Source organism: Bombina bombina, chromosome 2 (genome assembly GCF_027579735.1).
Source record: "Bombina bombina isolate aBomBom1 chromosome 2, aBomBom1.pri, whole genome shotgun sequence".
In the NCBI taxonomy this organism is placed as follows: domain Eukaryota; kingdom Metazoa; phylum Chordata; class Amphibia; order Anura; family Bombinatoridae; genus Bombina; species Bombina bombina.
This window is the reverse complement of record NC_069500.1, coordinates 824,405,147-824,422,369: the sequence shown is the minus strand read 5'-3', so window position 1 is coordinate 824,422,369 and position 17,223 is coordinate 824,405,147. Positions and strand designations below refer to the sequence as shown.

At 38.5% G+C, this 17,223-nt stretch overlaps 1 protein-coding gene across 1 annotated transcript in view; it reads left to right on the top strand.

The window, feature by feature from the left end:
* Nucleotides 1-17,223, top strand: part of LOC128647319 (phospholipid-transporting ATPase IC-like) — a 304,249-nt gene that overhangs the window by 40,533 nt on the left and 246,493 nt on the right. Inside the window, exon 4 of the mRNA XM_053700103.1 lies at nt 6,512-6,573. Within this exon, the coding sequence (XP_053556078.1) occupies nt 6,512-6,573 (62 nt within the window). The remainder of the gene's footprint in view (nt 1-6,511; nt 6,574-17,223) is intronic.

Sequence of the window (17,223 nt, the reverse complement as noted above, 5' to 3'; positions counted from 1 at the left end):
CCAACTGTGCCACTGTTACAGGAGCTGCAGACCCAAGGAGTGTTGTTTCAATGCATATCATTTATTTTAATCTAGTAAGTGCAATTATTACTGTGCGTGTGTCACTTTGTTATTAAAACTTTTACACTTGAATCGTGTTTTGTGCGCCTGTTTTTTCTTTTTTGTTTTATATTGAACCATGGAGGCCCAACCTCGATTGGGATAAGCCAAACAATACATTCATTAACAGAGGATCCACATATAATAATCAAAGCAGCAGCAGCAGTGGACAAGGGTGGGGCCATTATAGTCATGAACTATACACAGTATAGGGATGAGATCTTATCTGATCTTATGATGAATGATTGAAACATCTATAAGAGTTTAACAAGTGATCCAACTAGGTCTTTAAAAAATCTGATTGACTCCACATTGTCATGGGGTGTCCAAGAAGGAAGGATAACAAAGGCTACATTCGGTTCATCCAATACTGTACACACTACCCAAAATACATAAATATTAGTTACAACCTCCAGGCAGACCCATTTTTGCAGCTCAGGGGTCAACCTCTTGCCATGTAAATTAACTCCTTTCTACAACCATTTGTACTTCACAAAAAGTCATACATAAGAGATTCTGGTCATTTGATTGAACAGCTCAGACATATACAGGATAAAGATGAATATTATATACTGGGCACCATGGATGTGCACAGCCTTTATACTGTCATACCACAAGATGATAGTATAGCATCCATAGCATGTACCTTGGATAGATATCTGTATATTGGGCTACCTCCTATTATTCTGCTGAAGTTACTGGAACTATGTCTCACCTTAAAATTCTTCAGATTTGAGTATAAGTTCTACCAAAAACTAATGGGGTCAAACATGGCCCCAGCCTATGCCTACTTTGATATGGAGGAATATGAACAAACTTGTATGAAAATATTTGAATATGATAAGGTAACCTATTATGGACACTACATTGATGATTTATTTTTTGTTTGGAAAGATGATCCCCAGTCCTTACAGACATGGGTTAATGAGTTGAATTATCTTGCTTTACCCTATTAGGTTCAAGATCCAGTATGATGTTCACCAAATTGATTTTTTTGATCTTATAATTTATAAAAGCCCCAATGGATTATATACCACGTTATTCCCCAAGCCTACTGACCGGAACTCTCTATTACACGCCATGAGTAACCATCCTCCACATAACAATAGGGCTGTTGTGAAGTCCCAGATGACGCGGGTAATACAAAATAATACTGATGAAACCAACAGGCTAACCCAAATGTCACAGATGTCCGACACGTTTTTAAGGCGTGGATATCAACCTAAACTTAGTGAAGTTATCCAAGATCTGATACAAGAAACCCAAGAATCCATTCTTAAAAAACCCAAATCTAGTCAACATCCACCAAAGATGACGTTCACTACCACATTCAATAAAGATAAAAGATAAATGTGGGATGCCAAGAATACTACGTGAAAACTGACCCACAATAACCACTTGGACATTTTGATCCACGATGAGTTGGGTATAGGAGAGGAAGAAATTTACATGATTTACTAATGGTGACAGATCCTGAACAATTCTACAAAAAGGAACATTCACAAGAAAATGGGTTGTTTTCCTTGTGGTGGCTGCACCACTTGCAACGGGATGATACAATGTTATACATTTTGCCATCCACACATGAATAAAAGATAGAAGTTCCAACATTTTATCACCTGCACAATTAACTTTGTAATTTATTTTCTAAGCTGCTGCTGTGGACTATTCTATGTTGGAAAGACATCTGATAATGCAAGAACAAGAATGGCTAACCACATCGCCGCAATACCTGTATCTAAAGATTGGTTAAGTAACCTAACCGGTGGCTAGACACTTTTACACAGAAAGCCATACTGTGGCTGATATGCGCTTCATACTCATTGATCATGCACCCCCACTGAGGAGTGGCAGGGATGGGAAAAAAAACTCCTATGTTTGGAGGCCCAATGTATACATTGTTTGGGTCTCAACATGTCCATTGATTGGCACTGCTTCCTATGAATTACCCACCTGTATGATCTGATACATCCATCCGGGTTATTTTGGAACACACATGGATACGGTTCTGTGGTTGGTGTGTGTCCCTTGAGATATGTGGGCACTTCAGAGTCATATTGAGGGTTCCACATAATACTTCCCGGTTCATGGAAGAAATTATTTGGCATGAAGCAGTTTTATTTACTTGTTGGATGCTGGACCCAAATAGAAGGTTGTAAGTGTCATATTAACATAATCCCCTTGATTGCCATTTGATATAAGTAACCAGTGATCTGTAGTGAGGCTACTTGATACCAAATAGGGTAGGCACAAGGAGTGCATAGAATATGTATATTTTTGATATTCCCTTTTCACAGTTGATATACCTTTTTAGGTGTCTTGTTGTTTTGCAAGCACCTGATTGTTGTTATTTGTCATCTAACTGTTAATATGGCTGTATGGAAACTACCTGTATGATATATATAAATCGATAATTGGATACGTGTTTGACCATGGATATTTCATATGTACAGGTATAAAATTGAACCTTATCTCTGGATTAAAGGGATAATAAAAACTTTGAGATGGTAATATAAAATGATGAATCATATATGTAAAAAAAACTCTGCAATATACTGTCATTTTTTATTTTGTACCCTTTTCCTGTAATTCTATTCTGAAATTGTGAGATTTTCAGTTCCTGTTAAAAATGGAAGCTCAGAACACTGTTATATTCCATACAGCCATTGGCTGCACATTCTAGTGACTTATTTATAACTGTCCATAATTGGCCACAGCAGAAAAGGTAACCTAAGTTACAACATGGCAGCTCCCATTTGTTTTTTAGACACTTAAACTTTACACTTATTTTTTCAGTATTTAAACAGCTAATGAAACTTATAAAAATACATCTAGATGTTATTCTCCGAGTAATCTTTTCTTTGAATGCATCATTCTATCTAGCATTTATTTAGTGTTTAATGTCCCTTTAAGGTGAGGGGTGATATACTTCTATCTACTGTACACTTTAAAAATCTGTGTTGATCATGTCCATTTACCTATAAGACAAAGGGAAAAAGAGATTATGTAATTTATAGTTAGCACCAATTAGAACATTAATATTCGAGTCTAGGGGTAGGATACATTCAACTGTAATTGGTTTTATAAGCTGTGCAACATATAGCAATTTATCACAGGTGGCCTCTTTTGTTCTTCATTCTAATTACATTATGCTGTAGATTGCACACCCGGCGTATGATAAATAACATTCAGCTAGATTACGAGTTTGGCATTATGAGTGAAAAGGCAGCGTTATGCTTCATAACGCTGCTTTTTCCCTAACACCGCTATTACAAGTCTTGTAGGTATAGGTGTACCGAACACCTTTTTGGCCGTCATGCAACGTCAGTACCGCACTTTTAAAAATGTCTTTTTTCAATGGGACTCCCATTGCGCCGGTATTACGAGTTTGCCTGGGAGGCCAAAAAGTGAGCGGTACACCCTATAACCACAAAATCTGTACCGCCATCTAAGTCAGTAGTTATGAGTTTTACGTTACAAAGCTCTAACATAAGACTCATAACTAAACTGCTACAAAGTACACTAAACACCCATAAACTACCTATTAACCCCTAAACCGAGGCCCTCCCGCATCGCAAACACTATAATAAATTTATTAACTCCTATTTCGCCGCTCCCCAACATCGTTGCCACTATAATAAACCTATTAACCCCTAAACCGCCACCCTCCCACATCGCAAACACTACTTAAATATTATTAATTAACCCCTAATCTACCTTCCGCCCACACCGCCGCTATAATAAACCTATTAACCACTAAACCGCAAGCCCACCACAAAGAAATATACTAAATTAAATTAGTAACCCGTAAAACTCTGGCCTCCCACATCACTACATAAGTATATTAACCCCTAACCATAACCTTAACGTAACCCTAAGCATAAGTCTAACCCTAACCCTAACACCCCCTAACTTAAATATTTTTAAAATAAAGCTAAATAAACCTTACAATTATTACCTAAATAATTCCTATTTAAAACTAAATACGAACTTACCCGTAAAAAAACCTAAGCGAGCTACAATATAACTAATAGTTATATTGTAGCTATCTTAGGTTTTAATTTTATTTCATAGGTAAGTTTGTATTTATTTTAACTAGGTAGACTGGTTAGTAAATAGTGATTAACTATTTACTAACTACCTAGTTACAATAAATACAAAGTTACCTGTAAAATAAACTTAACCTGCCTTACAATAAAACCTAACATTACAATCAAATCAAATAAATTAAATTAATAAAATACAATTATCTAAATTACAACAAAAAAACAACTAAATTACACAAAATACAAAATATATTTATCACAAAAAAAACGAATTACTATCTAATAGCCCTATCAAAATAAAAAAGCCCCCCCAAAATAATAAAAAAACCTAGATAGAGTTGGGGGGGGGGTGTTTGTATTTTGTTTACAGGTAAAAGAGCTGATTTCTTTGCGGCAATGCCCAGCAAAGGCACTTTTAAGGGCTATTGGCAGTTTAGTGTAGCAGTTTAGTATAGTGTGGGTGTTTAGTGACAGGTTACCAAGTAAGCTGGGAAAAAGCCGAAGAGCAGCGAGATCAATGACTGTTAGTTAACAACAGTCCACTGCTCATCGCACTGTACTTGGTGCGCAGCTTTTTGACAGCTTTTTTGATTATTTTGGAGAACGTATTCAGGTCCGCGGCAGCGATGTTAGACGATCTTAGGCAAGCGTATTGGGACCGTCGAATGCAAGTAAGTTGACGGCTTGATAAATAGATGCCATAGACCTTTAGCCCTGGCATGTCATAGCGGGCAGTTGCTCAAGGTTCAACAGAAATATGTGTTTACAACTTTTCTTAATGTATTACTACATCTTCCAACTACTATAGTCCTTTATGGACAAAAATGTCACATTCTAGCTTACAGTGATCCATATAGCTGTTTACTTTTTAATATATATATATATATATATATATATATATATATATATATATATATATATATATATATATATAAATATATAAAAACTAATAGATCTGCAGTTTTCATGGGACCCAAAAGTGGTCTCTTTCTTTACAATAGATCTTCTGATGGTGAGAATCTCATTATGATGGTTAAGAGGTCCATGAGTGGCCTCTCACTTAATATAGAAGGTGTCTATATAATCCTCTTATTCATCCCAAAACATACACAAGAAAAGAGGGTTTTCTTGTGTAATATTACTTTCTCTTTCACTATACAGGCATTGAGGCCTATTTATCAAATGTCTGTTGGACCAGCAGGAGGGTGTCAATCAACCGATCGAACTCAATCGGGTTGAATTGCGACAATTCCTGTCCGCCTCATCAGAGCAGGCGGACAGGGTTATGAAGCAGCGGTTTTTAGACCGCTGCTTTATAACTGGTGTTTCTGGCGAGCCTGCAGGCTCACCAGAAGCACGGGGCCTCAAGCTCCATTCAGAGCTTGATAGATAGGCCCTGAAGTGTTAGCAATTTCTTTTGTTAACTTATTTTTCTTAACTATTTTAACTTTTTTTGTTCTACCAAATACCACGTTTTAGTGATTGTACATTTTTGTGACTAATTTGCTGCATTATGTTTGTATTATTTTGATAATAAACTGCAATAAAAAAATCATCTTCAATTACTTAATGGGAACATACAAAACAAACAACTTCCCTATTTATGCATACCGATGCCCTGTGTTACACTAATCATAGTAATATACAAGGCAGAATAAGGAACTATAGCCTTAAGCAGAGATATACCATATGACTAATATTTAGAAAACGCAGATATGAAACCGTTGAATTAAAGGTACGGTACTTTTCAGGTGCAGATTATGACATACCTTGGGAGATAAAGTGAGAGTTAGCTCAGTATTCATAGCCAAGCATTCAGTAGGTCTAAGTAGGTAGGTTAATAGAGACCACTGTGTATAATATTTATATAATTGTGTATAATTCTTATTCTCTCACTTAAAGGGACAGTCTACTCCACTTTTTTATTGTTTAAAAGATAGATAATCCCTTTATTACCCTTTCTCCAGTTTTGCATAAACACGGATCTATTAATATACTTTTTACTTCTGTGATTACCTTATGTCTAAGCCTCTGCAGACTGTTCTTTTGACAGACATGCATTTTAGCCAATCAGTGCTAACTTGTAAATAACTACACAGGAGTGAGCACAGTGGTATTCATATGGCATACATGAACTAGCGCTGTTTAGCTGTAAAAAACTGTCAAAATGCACTGAGGTACGAGGCGGCCTTCAAGGGCTTAGAAATTAGCATATGAGCCTACCTAGGTTTAGCTTTCAACAAAGAATACAAAGCAAATTTGTGATAAAAGGTAAATTGGAAAGTTGTTTAAAATGATAGATATGTAATTTTAAAAGTTCTTTATTATGGCTAAAAATGCTAAAAAAATTCCATATTGTTTTGCAGGCTCGTCACAGAAGTGACAAATTGATTAATAACAAACCTTGTAAGATTCTGGAAGGACAAAGGTGAGACATAGCAAAATAAGTAACACTTTTTAAAATCTTTGAATTTTTATTTGCCACTCTCTTGTAGGACCATATTAATTACCAGCAAATATATCACTTTAGATGTCTGTAGTTGATAGAAGTGTCCCTAACAGCCTGAAGAGTCTCTCCCCTCCCCTCTATAGGCTACTTATCTTCTTGCTGGAGTTTTATCAGTTTCTACCTGTTTACACCTTGTTAAGCTAAGCTGAAGCCCAGTCCAATTCTGAAGCTTTGTATAGAAAATGGGAAAAGGTTGCAGTTTTAACACAGACATTACTGTCCTGTATACTTAAAAGGAAAGAGCTGAGTTTTTTTTTTTAGTTTTAAGATTTTGACTGATTCTGCAAAGGTATTCTTTTCTACGTCCTGCAACTTGGTTTTTTTCCACTCCAGATTGTGTTCACCCAAGGTGGTTCAGACCTTCACTGTAATACACTTTAGGAATTAAGTCAATTTTTATTAAGTCAATTTTTTAAGTCAATTGCATGCGCAACTACATTTATCGGCAGTTGCGCATGCATCCTCAAAGGAATGTTGGCAGCGTGAGGCAGCCAACAGAATGTTGGCTGCGCTTGAAGCCAAAAGAATTCACATGGATGCTGCCATTTTCGGAATCCACCGGGATGCAGCGACGGCAAACGGAGCATTACAAAAAAAAAAAAAAAAAAATGCCTGCAATAAGTATTAAAAAAAAACAAAAAACCTGTCCACAATAAAAAAAAACCTAACCGTCCGCAATAAGTAATAAAAAAAAATAACCGCCCATACGAACTATTAAGATAAAAATAAACTAACCACCCAAACAAAGTATTAAGAAAAATAAAATACCCAATAAAATGATTAACTCCTAAATCTGCCAACCACAACATTGCAAACTACCTAATTACCTAATACATCCGGTAACACCCCCACAACGCATTAAACCTAATATACCTATTCTTAAACCGCCAACCCCCACAACACAAAAAAATTATTTAATGACTAATCCCCCTAAACTAACACCCCCTAAATTAACCCCTTAGTTACATTAAAAAAAAATACTGTATTACAATTAAAATAAAAAAATTAAAAAATTACATTACATTAATCTAAAATTACAGAAAATAAAAAAGGCTAACATTACAAAAAAAAATAAACAACACTTTCCAAAATAAAAAAATTAAACCTAATCCATATAAAAAATAAAAAAGCCCCCCCCCAAAAAATAAAAACACCCCCTTATCTAAGAATAAACTACCAATTTGCCCTTAAAAGGGCTCTGTATACAAATCATCTTTTACAGAAATTTCTCACTGCCTTAATCATATGTGACTAAGTATAGAGGAGAAGTGTGCGCAGAACTATTAAACCAAACTCCTAGGGCCCTAATAGATCCTCTAACATTTAGGCAAAGAGAGTAAAGGTATTGAAATATGCTTAGGAGCGCTAAAAAGCTAAAGGTTCTAAAGAACAAAAAATGTGGTAAAACAATGACTACAACACAAGCTATTAAAATCAATTTATATATATTTAAAATATGTTTTAGTCAGAACACATAAGCAATAGCAATAAATGTCACAAATCTATAATGGTAAAATTGTTACTCAATAGTTGCAACAATGTATCAAAAACCGTACGTCTCCGATTAAATGCAAAAATTTAATACTAAATTATAGGATTGCCACCACTAAAAAATAGAAAATAGAAAAAAGGTAAAAAAAAAGTAGAAAAAAATATGTTTTGCAAAACGTATTAGCACCTCAATATTAAGATATGATCAGTTCAAATTATCCAACTCAAATAGTCGTAACCTGTAAGTCTGTATATCCAAATCACAGATGTGTAAGCATAATGATGTCCTTATGTGATAATATAACCAAATACCTGACTTGAGGACGTTACAGTTCGGGAGCCGCAGCTAGGTGTGTACGCTGTTTGACATCCGTGTGTACCTTGTCAGCCGTTAAACCACACGTCACTAGTCTCATCGGCTGCTCCGGTCCTATTGGACAGTCTCACTTTCAAACATTCCAGGGTTTTTTTTCTGTCAGGTATTGGAAATGGTATCCTGCTCTTAGTGCAACGGCACTCACAGTGTATATTCTTTAGCTGACTTGAATATAAGTTCAACTGTTTCTTTTGGCACTCACCAGTGCAAGGGTATAGAAGTAGCAGGTTTTCAGTATGTTAGACCTTGAGAAATAGACAATATTAACGCCTACAAAATTCCAATGTGAACTCCATTGTCCACAGAGGGATAAACACAATTGTAAATATTACTGACTGCATAAAAGAAATAAAATCATCAACGCGTTTCTCCCTACATGAGGGCTTTTTCAAGATGAAAAAATAGCAGTCAAAAACTTGCTTTCTCCAACATTGGTGTGTCCGGTCCACGGCGTCATCCTTACTTGTGGGAATATCTCTTCCCCAACAGGAAATGGCAAAGAGTCCCAGCAAAGCTGGCCATATAGTCCCTCCTAGGCTCCGCCCACCCCAGTCATTCTCTTTGCCGTTGCACAGGCAACATCTCCACGGAGATGGTTAAGAGTATGTGGTGTTTAGTTGTAGTTTATTTTTTTTTTATTCTACTATCAAGAGTTTGTTATTTTAAAATAGTGCTGGTATGTACTATTTACTCTGAAACAGAAAAAGATGAAGATTTCTGTTTGTGAGAGGAAGATGATTTTAGCAGACAGTAACTAAAATCGATTGCTGTTTCCACATAGGACTGTTGAGATGAAGTAACTTCAGTTGGGGGAAACAGTTAGCAGACTTTTCTGCTTAAGGTATGACTAGCCATATTTCTAACAAGACTGTGTAATGCTGGAAGGCTGTCATTTCCCCTCATGGGGAGCCATTTTCTTAGTCTCAAACAGAATAAAGGGCTTAATATGGGCTATAAAACTGGTAGAGATGATTCCTCAGATGAAGGGAGTAGACATGGTTCTACATCATCTCCTTCTGTGTCTACGCCAGTTTTGCCCACGCAGGAGGCCCCTAGTACTTCTAGCGCGCCAATGCTTATTACCATGCAACAATTGACGGCTGTAATGGATAACTCCATAGCAAATATTTTATCCAAAATGCCTGCATATCAGAGAAAGCGCGATTGCTCTGTTTTAAACACTGAAGAGCAGGAGGGCGCTGATGATAATTGTTTTGTCATACCCTCACACCAATCTGAAGGGGCCATGAGGGAGGTTTTGTCAGATGGGGAAATTTCAGATTTAGGAAAAATTTCTCAACAGGCTGAACCTGATGTTGTGACATTTAAATTTAAATTAGAACATCTCCGCGCACTGCTTAAGGAGGTGTTATCTACTCTGGATGATTGTGACAACTTGGTCATTCCAGAAAAATTATGCAAGATGGACAAGTTCCTAGAGGTTCCGGTGCACCCCGACGCTTTTCCTATACCCAAGCGGGTGGCGGACATAGTGAATAAGGAGTGGGAGAAGCCCAGCATAACTTTTGTTCCCCCTCCTATATTTAAGAAATTATTTCCTATGGTCGACCCCAGAAAGGACTTATGGCAGACAGTCCCTAAGGTCGAGGGGGCAGTTTCTACTCTAAACAAGCGCACTACTATTCCTATCGAGGATAGTTGTGCTTTCAAAGATCCTATGGATTAAAAATTGGAAGGTTTACTTAAAAAGATTTTTGTACAGCAAGGTTACCTTCTACAACCCATTTCGTGCATTGTTCCTGTCACTACAGCAGCGTGGTTCTGGTTCGAGGAACTAGAAAAGTCGCTCAGTAGAGAGACTCCATATGAGGAGGTTATGGACAGAGTTCATGCACTTAAGTTGGCTAACTCTTTTATTTTAGATGCCGCTTTGCAATTAGCTAGATTAGCGGCGAAAAATTCAGGGTTTGCAATTGTGGCGCGCAGAGCGCTTTGGCTAAAGTCTTGGTCAGCGGATGTATCATCCAAGACAAAATTGCTTAACATCCCCTTCAAGGGTAAAACTCTCTTTGGACCAGAATTGAAAGAGATTATCTCAGACATCACTGGGGGAAAGGGTCACGCCCTCCCACAAGATAGGCCTTTCAAGGCCAAGAATAAGTCTAATTTTCGTTCCTTTCGTAATTTCAGGAACGGACCGGCCTCTAATTCTGCATCCTCTAAGCAAGAGGGTAATGCCTCACAGTCCAAACCAGCCTGGAAACCGATGCAAGGCTGGAACAAGGGTAAGCAGACCAAGAAGCCTGCTACCGCTAACAAAACAGCATGAAGGAGTAGCCCCCGATCCGGGACCGGATCTAGTGGGGGGCAGACTCTCTCTCTTTGCTCAGGCTTGGGCAAGAGATGTTCAGGATCCCTGGACGCTAGAAATAGTTTCTCAGGGTTATCTTCTGGAATTCAAGGAACTACCCCCAAGGGGAAGGTTCCACATGTCTCACTTATCCTCAAACCAAATAAAGAGACAGGCGTTCTTACATTGTGTAGAAGACCTGTTAAAGATGGGAGTGATACACCCAGTTCCAATGACGGAACAAGGAATGGGATTTTACTCAAATCTGTTCGTAGTTCCCAAAAAAGAGGGAACCTTCAGACCAATTCTGGATTTAAAGATCCTAAACAAATTTCTCAGGGTACCATCGTTCAAAATGGAAACCATTCGAACGATTCTACCCACTATCCAGGAAGGTCAATTTATGACTACCGTGGATCTAAAGGATGCGTACCTACATATTCCTATCCACAAAGAACATCATCAGTTCCTAAGGTTCGCCTTTCTGGACAAAAATTACCATTTTGTGCCCCTCCCATTCGGATTAGCCACTGCTCCAAGGATTTTCACAAAGGAAACTCGGGTCCCTTCTAGCGGTTCTAAGACCAAGGGGCATTGCAGTAGTACCATACTTGGACGACATTCTAATACAAGCGTCGTCCCTTTCAAAAGCAAAGGCTCATACAGACATCGTTCTGGCCTTTCTCAGATCTCACGGATGGAAGGTGAACATAGAAAAAAGTTCTCTGTCTCCGTCAACAAGAGTTCCCTTCTTGGGAACAATAATAGATTCCTTAGAAATGAGGATCTTTCTGACAGATGTCAGAAAGTCAAAACTTCTAAGCGCTTGTCAAGTTCTTCATTCTGTTCCACGTCCTTCCATAGCTCAGTGCATGGAAGTAGTAGGGTTGATGGTTGCAGCAATGGACATAGTTCCTTTTGCACGAATTCATCTAAGACCATTACAACTGTGCATGCTGAAACAGTGGAATGGGGACTATACAGACTTGTCTCCAGTGATTCAAGTAGATCAGAAGACCAGAGATTCACTCCGTTGGTGGATATCCCTGGACCACCTATCCCAGGGAATGAGCTTCCGCAGACCAGAGTGGGTCATTGTCACGACCGAAGCCAGTCTAGTGGGCTGGGGTGCGGTCTGGGAATCCCTGAAAGCTCAGGGACTATGGTCTCGGGAAGAGTCTCTTCTCCCGATAAACATTCTGGAACTAAGAGCGATATTCAATGCTCTCAGGGCTTGGCCTCAGCTTGCAAAGGCCAGATTCATAAGATTCCAATCACGCAACATGACGACTGTTGCGTATATCAATCATCAGGGGGGAACAAGGAGTTCCCTGGCGATGAAAGAAGTAACCAAAATAATACAATGGGTGGAGAATCACTCCTGCCATCTATCTGCGATCCACATCCCAGGTGTGGAAAACTGGGAAGCGGATTATCTGAGTCGTCAGACATTCCATCCGGGGGAGTGGGAACTCCACCCGGAGATTTTTGCCCAGTTGACTCAATTATGGGGCATTCCAGACATGGATCTGATGGCGTCTCGTCAGAACTTCAAGGTTCCTTGCTACGGGTCCAGATCCAGGGATCCCAAGGCGACTCTAGTGGATGCACTAGTAGCGCCTTGGACCTTCAACCTAGCTTATGTGTTTCCACCGTTTCCTCTCATTCCCAGGCTGGTAGCCAGGATCAAACAGGAGAGGGCCTCGGTGATCTTGATAGCTCCTGCGTGGCCACGCAGGACTTGGTATGCAGACCTGGTGAATATGTCATCGGTTCCACCATGGAAGCTACCTTTGAGACAGGACATTCTTGTTCAGGGTCCATTCGAACATCCATATCTGGTCTCCCTCCAGCTGACGGCTTGGAGATTGAACGCTTGATTCTATCAAAGCGTGTGTTTTCAGATTCTGTGATTGATACTCTGGTTCAGGCCAGAAAACCGGTAACTAGAAAGATTTACCATAAAATATGGAAAAGATATATCTGCTGGTGTGAATCCAAGGGATTCCCTTGGAATAAGATAACAATTCCTAAGATTCTTTCCTTTCTGCAAGAAGGTTTGGATAAAGGATTATCTGCAAGTTCTCTAAAGGGACAGATTTCTGCTTTATCTGTCTTACTACACAAACGACTGGCAGCTATGCCAGATGTTCAAGCATTTGTTCAGGCTCTGGTTAGGATCAAGCCTGTTTACAGACCTTTGACTCCTCCCTGGAGTTTAAATCTAGTTCTTTCAGTTCTTCAAGGGGTTCCGTTTGAACCTCTACATTCCATAGATATTAAGTTGTTATCTTGGAAAGTTTTGTTTTTGGTTGCTATTTCTTCTGCTAGAAGAGTTTCAGAGTTATCTGCTCTGCAGTGTTCTCCGCCCTATCTGGTGTTCCATGCAGATAAGGTGGTTTTGCGTACTAAGCCTGGTTTTCTTCCAAAGGTTGTTTCTAACAAAAATATTAACCAGGAGATAGTTGTACCTTCTTTGTGTCCGAATCCAGTTTCAAAGAAGGAACGTTTGTTACACAATTTGGACGTAGTCCGTGCTCTAAAATTCTATTTAGAAGCTACAAAAGATTTCAGACAAACATCTTCTCTGTTTGTCGTCTATTCTGGTAAAAGGAGAGGTCAAAAAGCGACTTCTACCTCTCTTTCCTTTTGGCTTAAAAGCATCATCCGATTGGCTTACGAGACTGCCGGACGGCAGCCTCCTGAAAGAATCACAGCTCACTCCACTAGGGCTGTGGCTTCCACATGGGCCTTCAAGAACGAGGCTTCTGTTGATCAGATATGTAAGGCAGCGACTTGGTCTTCACTGCACACTTTTGCCAAATTTTACAAATTTGATACTTTTGCTTCTTCGGAGGCTATTTTTGGGAGAAAGGTTTTGCAAGCCGTGGTGCCTTCCGTTTAGGTAACCTGATTTGCTCCCTCCCTTCATCCATGTCCTAAAGCTTTGGTATTGGTTCCCACAAGTAAGGATGATGCCGTGGACCGGACACACCAATGTTGGAGAAAACAGAATTTATGCTTACCTGATAAATTACTTTCTCCAACGGTGTGTCCGGTCCACGGCCCGCCCTGGTTTTTTAATCAGGTCTGATGAATTATTTTCTCTAACTACAGTCACCACGGTTCCATATGGTTTCTCCTATATTTTTCCTCCTGTCCGTCGGTCGAATGACTGGGGTGGGCAGAGCCTAGGAGGGACTATATGGCCAGCTTTGCTGGGACTCTTTGCCATTTCCTGTTGGGGAAGAGATATTCCCACAAGTAAGGATGACGCCGTGGACCGGACACACCGTTGGAGAAAGTAATTTATCAGGTAAGCATAAATTCTGTTTTTAAAAGTGGCCAAACTTTTTCATTGGTCCCATTGTTTAATTGTTATTTAAGGTGGTAGCAGAAAAATACAATGGTAGTGGCAATCTTTAAACATAAAGGTGGTATTGGGAATAAAAAACATTACATGCAGATTCTATAAGGAGATTCAATATCTCAGAACAAATAATCATAAAGTGATATTATTAATATTAATACGTGCATATCTAAACGTGTATTATTACATAGTGTTACATCAATATTATAGCTAGTTCATAGAGTATATATTAGAAATGTGTGAAATGAGTGTATCTGAATCATATACATAATAAAGTTTAGATCTAACCTTCAAAGATAGACAGAGAACAAAAACATAGAGGAGAAAATTACTTTCAATCTAGTAAAAAAGGTGAAATATCCAATTCAGAGTTTAAGCCTGCTGGGTATAAGGTATTATATTTATAAATATGCTCAACCTCTTTCAGTAGGAGACATTTATCTATATTTCCTCCCCTCCAGTTAGTTTTAACTATTTGGATGCCCCAATCAGCCAATCGTATTGAGCTCGTATTCTATTGGCTAATTGGAACAGCCAATAGAATGCGAGCTCAATGCGATCAGCTGATTGGATCAGCCAATCGGATTAAACTTCAATCTGATTGGCTGATTGGATCAGCCAATCAGATATTTCCTACCTTAATTCCGATTGTCTGATAGAATCCTATCAGCCAATCGGAATTGAAGGGATGCCATCTTGGATGACGTCCCTTAAAGGAAACTTCATTCGTCGTTCAGTCGTCGGTTGAAGAGGATGGCTCCGCGTCGGCTCCTTTGAAGATGTCTCTGCTCCGGATGGATGAAGATTGAAGACGCCGCCTGGATGAAGACTTTTACCGGATGAAGGATCTCCTCTGCGCACCTTGGATGAAGATTTCGGCCCGGTTGGGTGAAGACGACTCAAGGTAGGGAGATCTTCAAAGGGTTAGAGTTAGGTTTTTTTAAGGGGGGTTTGGGTGGGTTAGAGTAGGGTGGTGGTGGGTTGTAATGTTGGGGGGCTTGTATTTTTTTTTACAGGTAAAAGAGCTGATTACTTTGGGGCAATGCCCTGCAAAAAAGCCCTTTTAAGGGTTGGTAAAAGAGCTGATAACTTTGTAATTTAGAATAGGGTAGGGCATTTGTTTATTTTGGGGGGATTTTTTTATTTTGTTAGGGGGCTTAGATTAGGTGTAATTAGTTTAAACTTCTTGTAATTTTTTTTTGTAATTTAGTGTTTTTTTTTTTGTATTATAGAATAGTTTATTTAATTGTATTTTAGTTTAGCTAATTGTAGTTAATTTATTTAATTAATTTAATGATAGTGTAGTGTTAGGTGTATTTGTAACTTAGGTTAGGATTTATTTTACAGGTAATTTTGTACTTATTTTAACTAGGTAGCTATTAAATAGTTATTAACTATTTAATAGCTATTTTACATAGTTAAAATAAATACAAAGTTGCCTGTAAAATAAGTATAAATCCTAAAATAGCTACAATGTAATTATTAGTTATATTGTAGCTATATTAGGGTTTATTTTATAGGTAAGAATTTAGTTTTAAAAAGGAATATTTTTTTTAATTATAGGAATATTATTTCGTTTAATTTAAATTATATTTAAGTTAGGGGGTGTTAGGGTTAGACTTAGGTTTAGGGGTTAATAACTTTATTATAGTAGTGGCGACGTTGCGGGCGGGAGATTAGGGGTGAATAATTGTAGGTAGATGGTGGCGATGTTAGGGAGGGCAGATTAGGGGTTAAAAAAATATATTAAAGTGTTTGCGAGACGAGAGTGCAGTGGTTTAGGGGTTAATACATTTATTATAGTGGCGGCGAGGTCCAGTCGGCATATTAGGGGTAAGTTAGTGGCGACGTTGGGGGGGCAGATTAGGGGGTAATAAATATAATATAGGTGTTGCCGATGTTAGGGGCAGCAGATTAGGGGTTCATATGGATAATGTAGGTTGAGGCGGTGTCCGGAGCGGCATATTAGGGGTTAATAAGTGTAAGGTTAGGGGTGTTTAGACTCGGGGTTCATGTTAGGGTGTTAGGTGCAGACTTAGAGAGTGTTTCCCCATAGGAAACAATGGGGCTGCGCTAGGAGCTGAATGCTGCTTTTTTGCAGGTGTAAGGTTTTTTTCCAGCCAGCTCAGCCCCATTGTATCCTATGGGGAAATCGTGCACAAGCACGTTTTTCCAGCTTACCGCTACCGTAGGCAACACTGGTATTGAGAGTTGAAGGGAAGGTAAATTATGCTCTACGCTCCCTTTTCTGAGCCTAACGCAGCCACTCAGAAATCTCTAAATACCAGCATTGTCTTAAGGGTGTGCTGGGAAAAAAAGCAGCGTTAGCTACGCGGGTCTTTACCGACAAAACTCTAAATCTAGGCGTTAGTTTTTCTGAATATCAATTTTGGTGTTTGTGAAAGTTTACCTCCTATTAATGGGTCAGCTTTGAGTATGTGCCAATGTCTTTTCAGAATATTTCTAATAAACCCATGATTTCTATTTGTGTTTTTAGCTCTGGTCACTGCTTTGTTAATAATTTCTTCTTCATAGCCTCTATCCTTAAATTTATCAATGAGGATTTCAATCTGATTTTCAAAATCAGACAATCTTGAGCAGTTTTTTCTTATTCTTAAACTCTGCCCGACAGGAATATTATTATTCCACTGTTTTAGGTGGCAGCTGTTTGCATGTATAAAACTGTTTGAATCCACCTTTTTAAAGTGGGTTTTTGTCTCTATAGTGTTGTTACATACCATAATTTCTAAGTCCAATAAAATAATGGAGTCTTGACTATGATTAATTAATGCAAGGCCCTGATCATTGGTATTCATCTGTTTAATTTCAAATAGGTCAATTTCTGACCCTCTCCATACAATCAGAATATCATCAATATATCTCCTATAGAGCACGAGGTTTGCACCATAGCTATTTTCATGGAAAAAACGTTCTTCCCAAAAGAACCCACCCGGTAGGCCAATTATATCTGGTATAAGGGCATTGTCATCTAATCTATCCCAACATATAGACTCCTTTTTA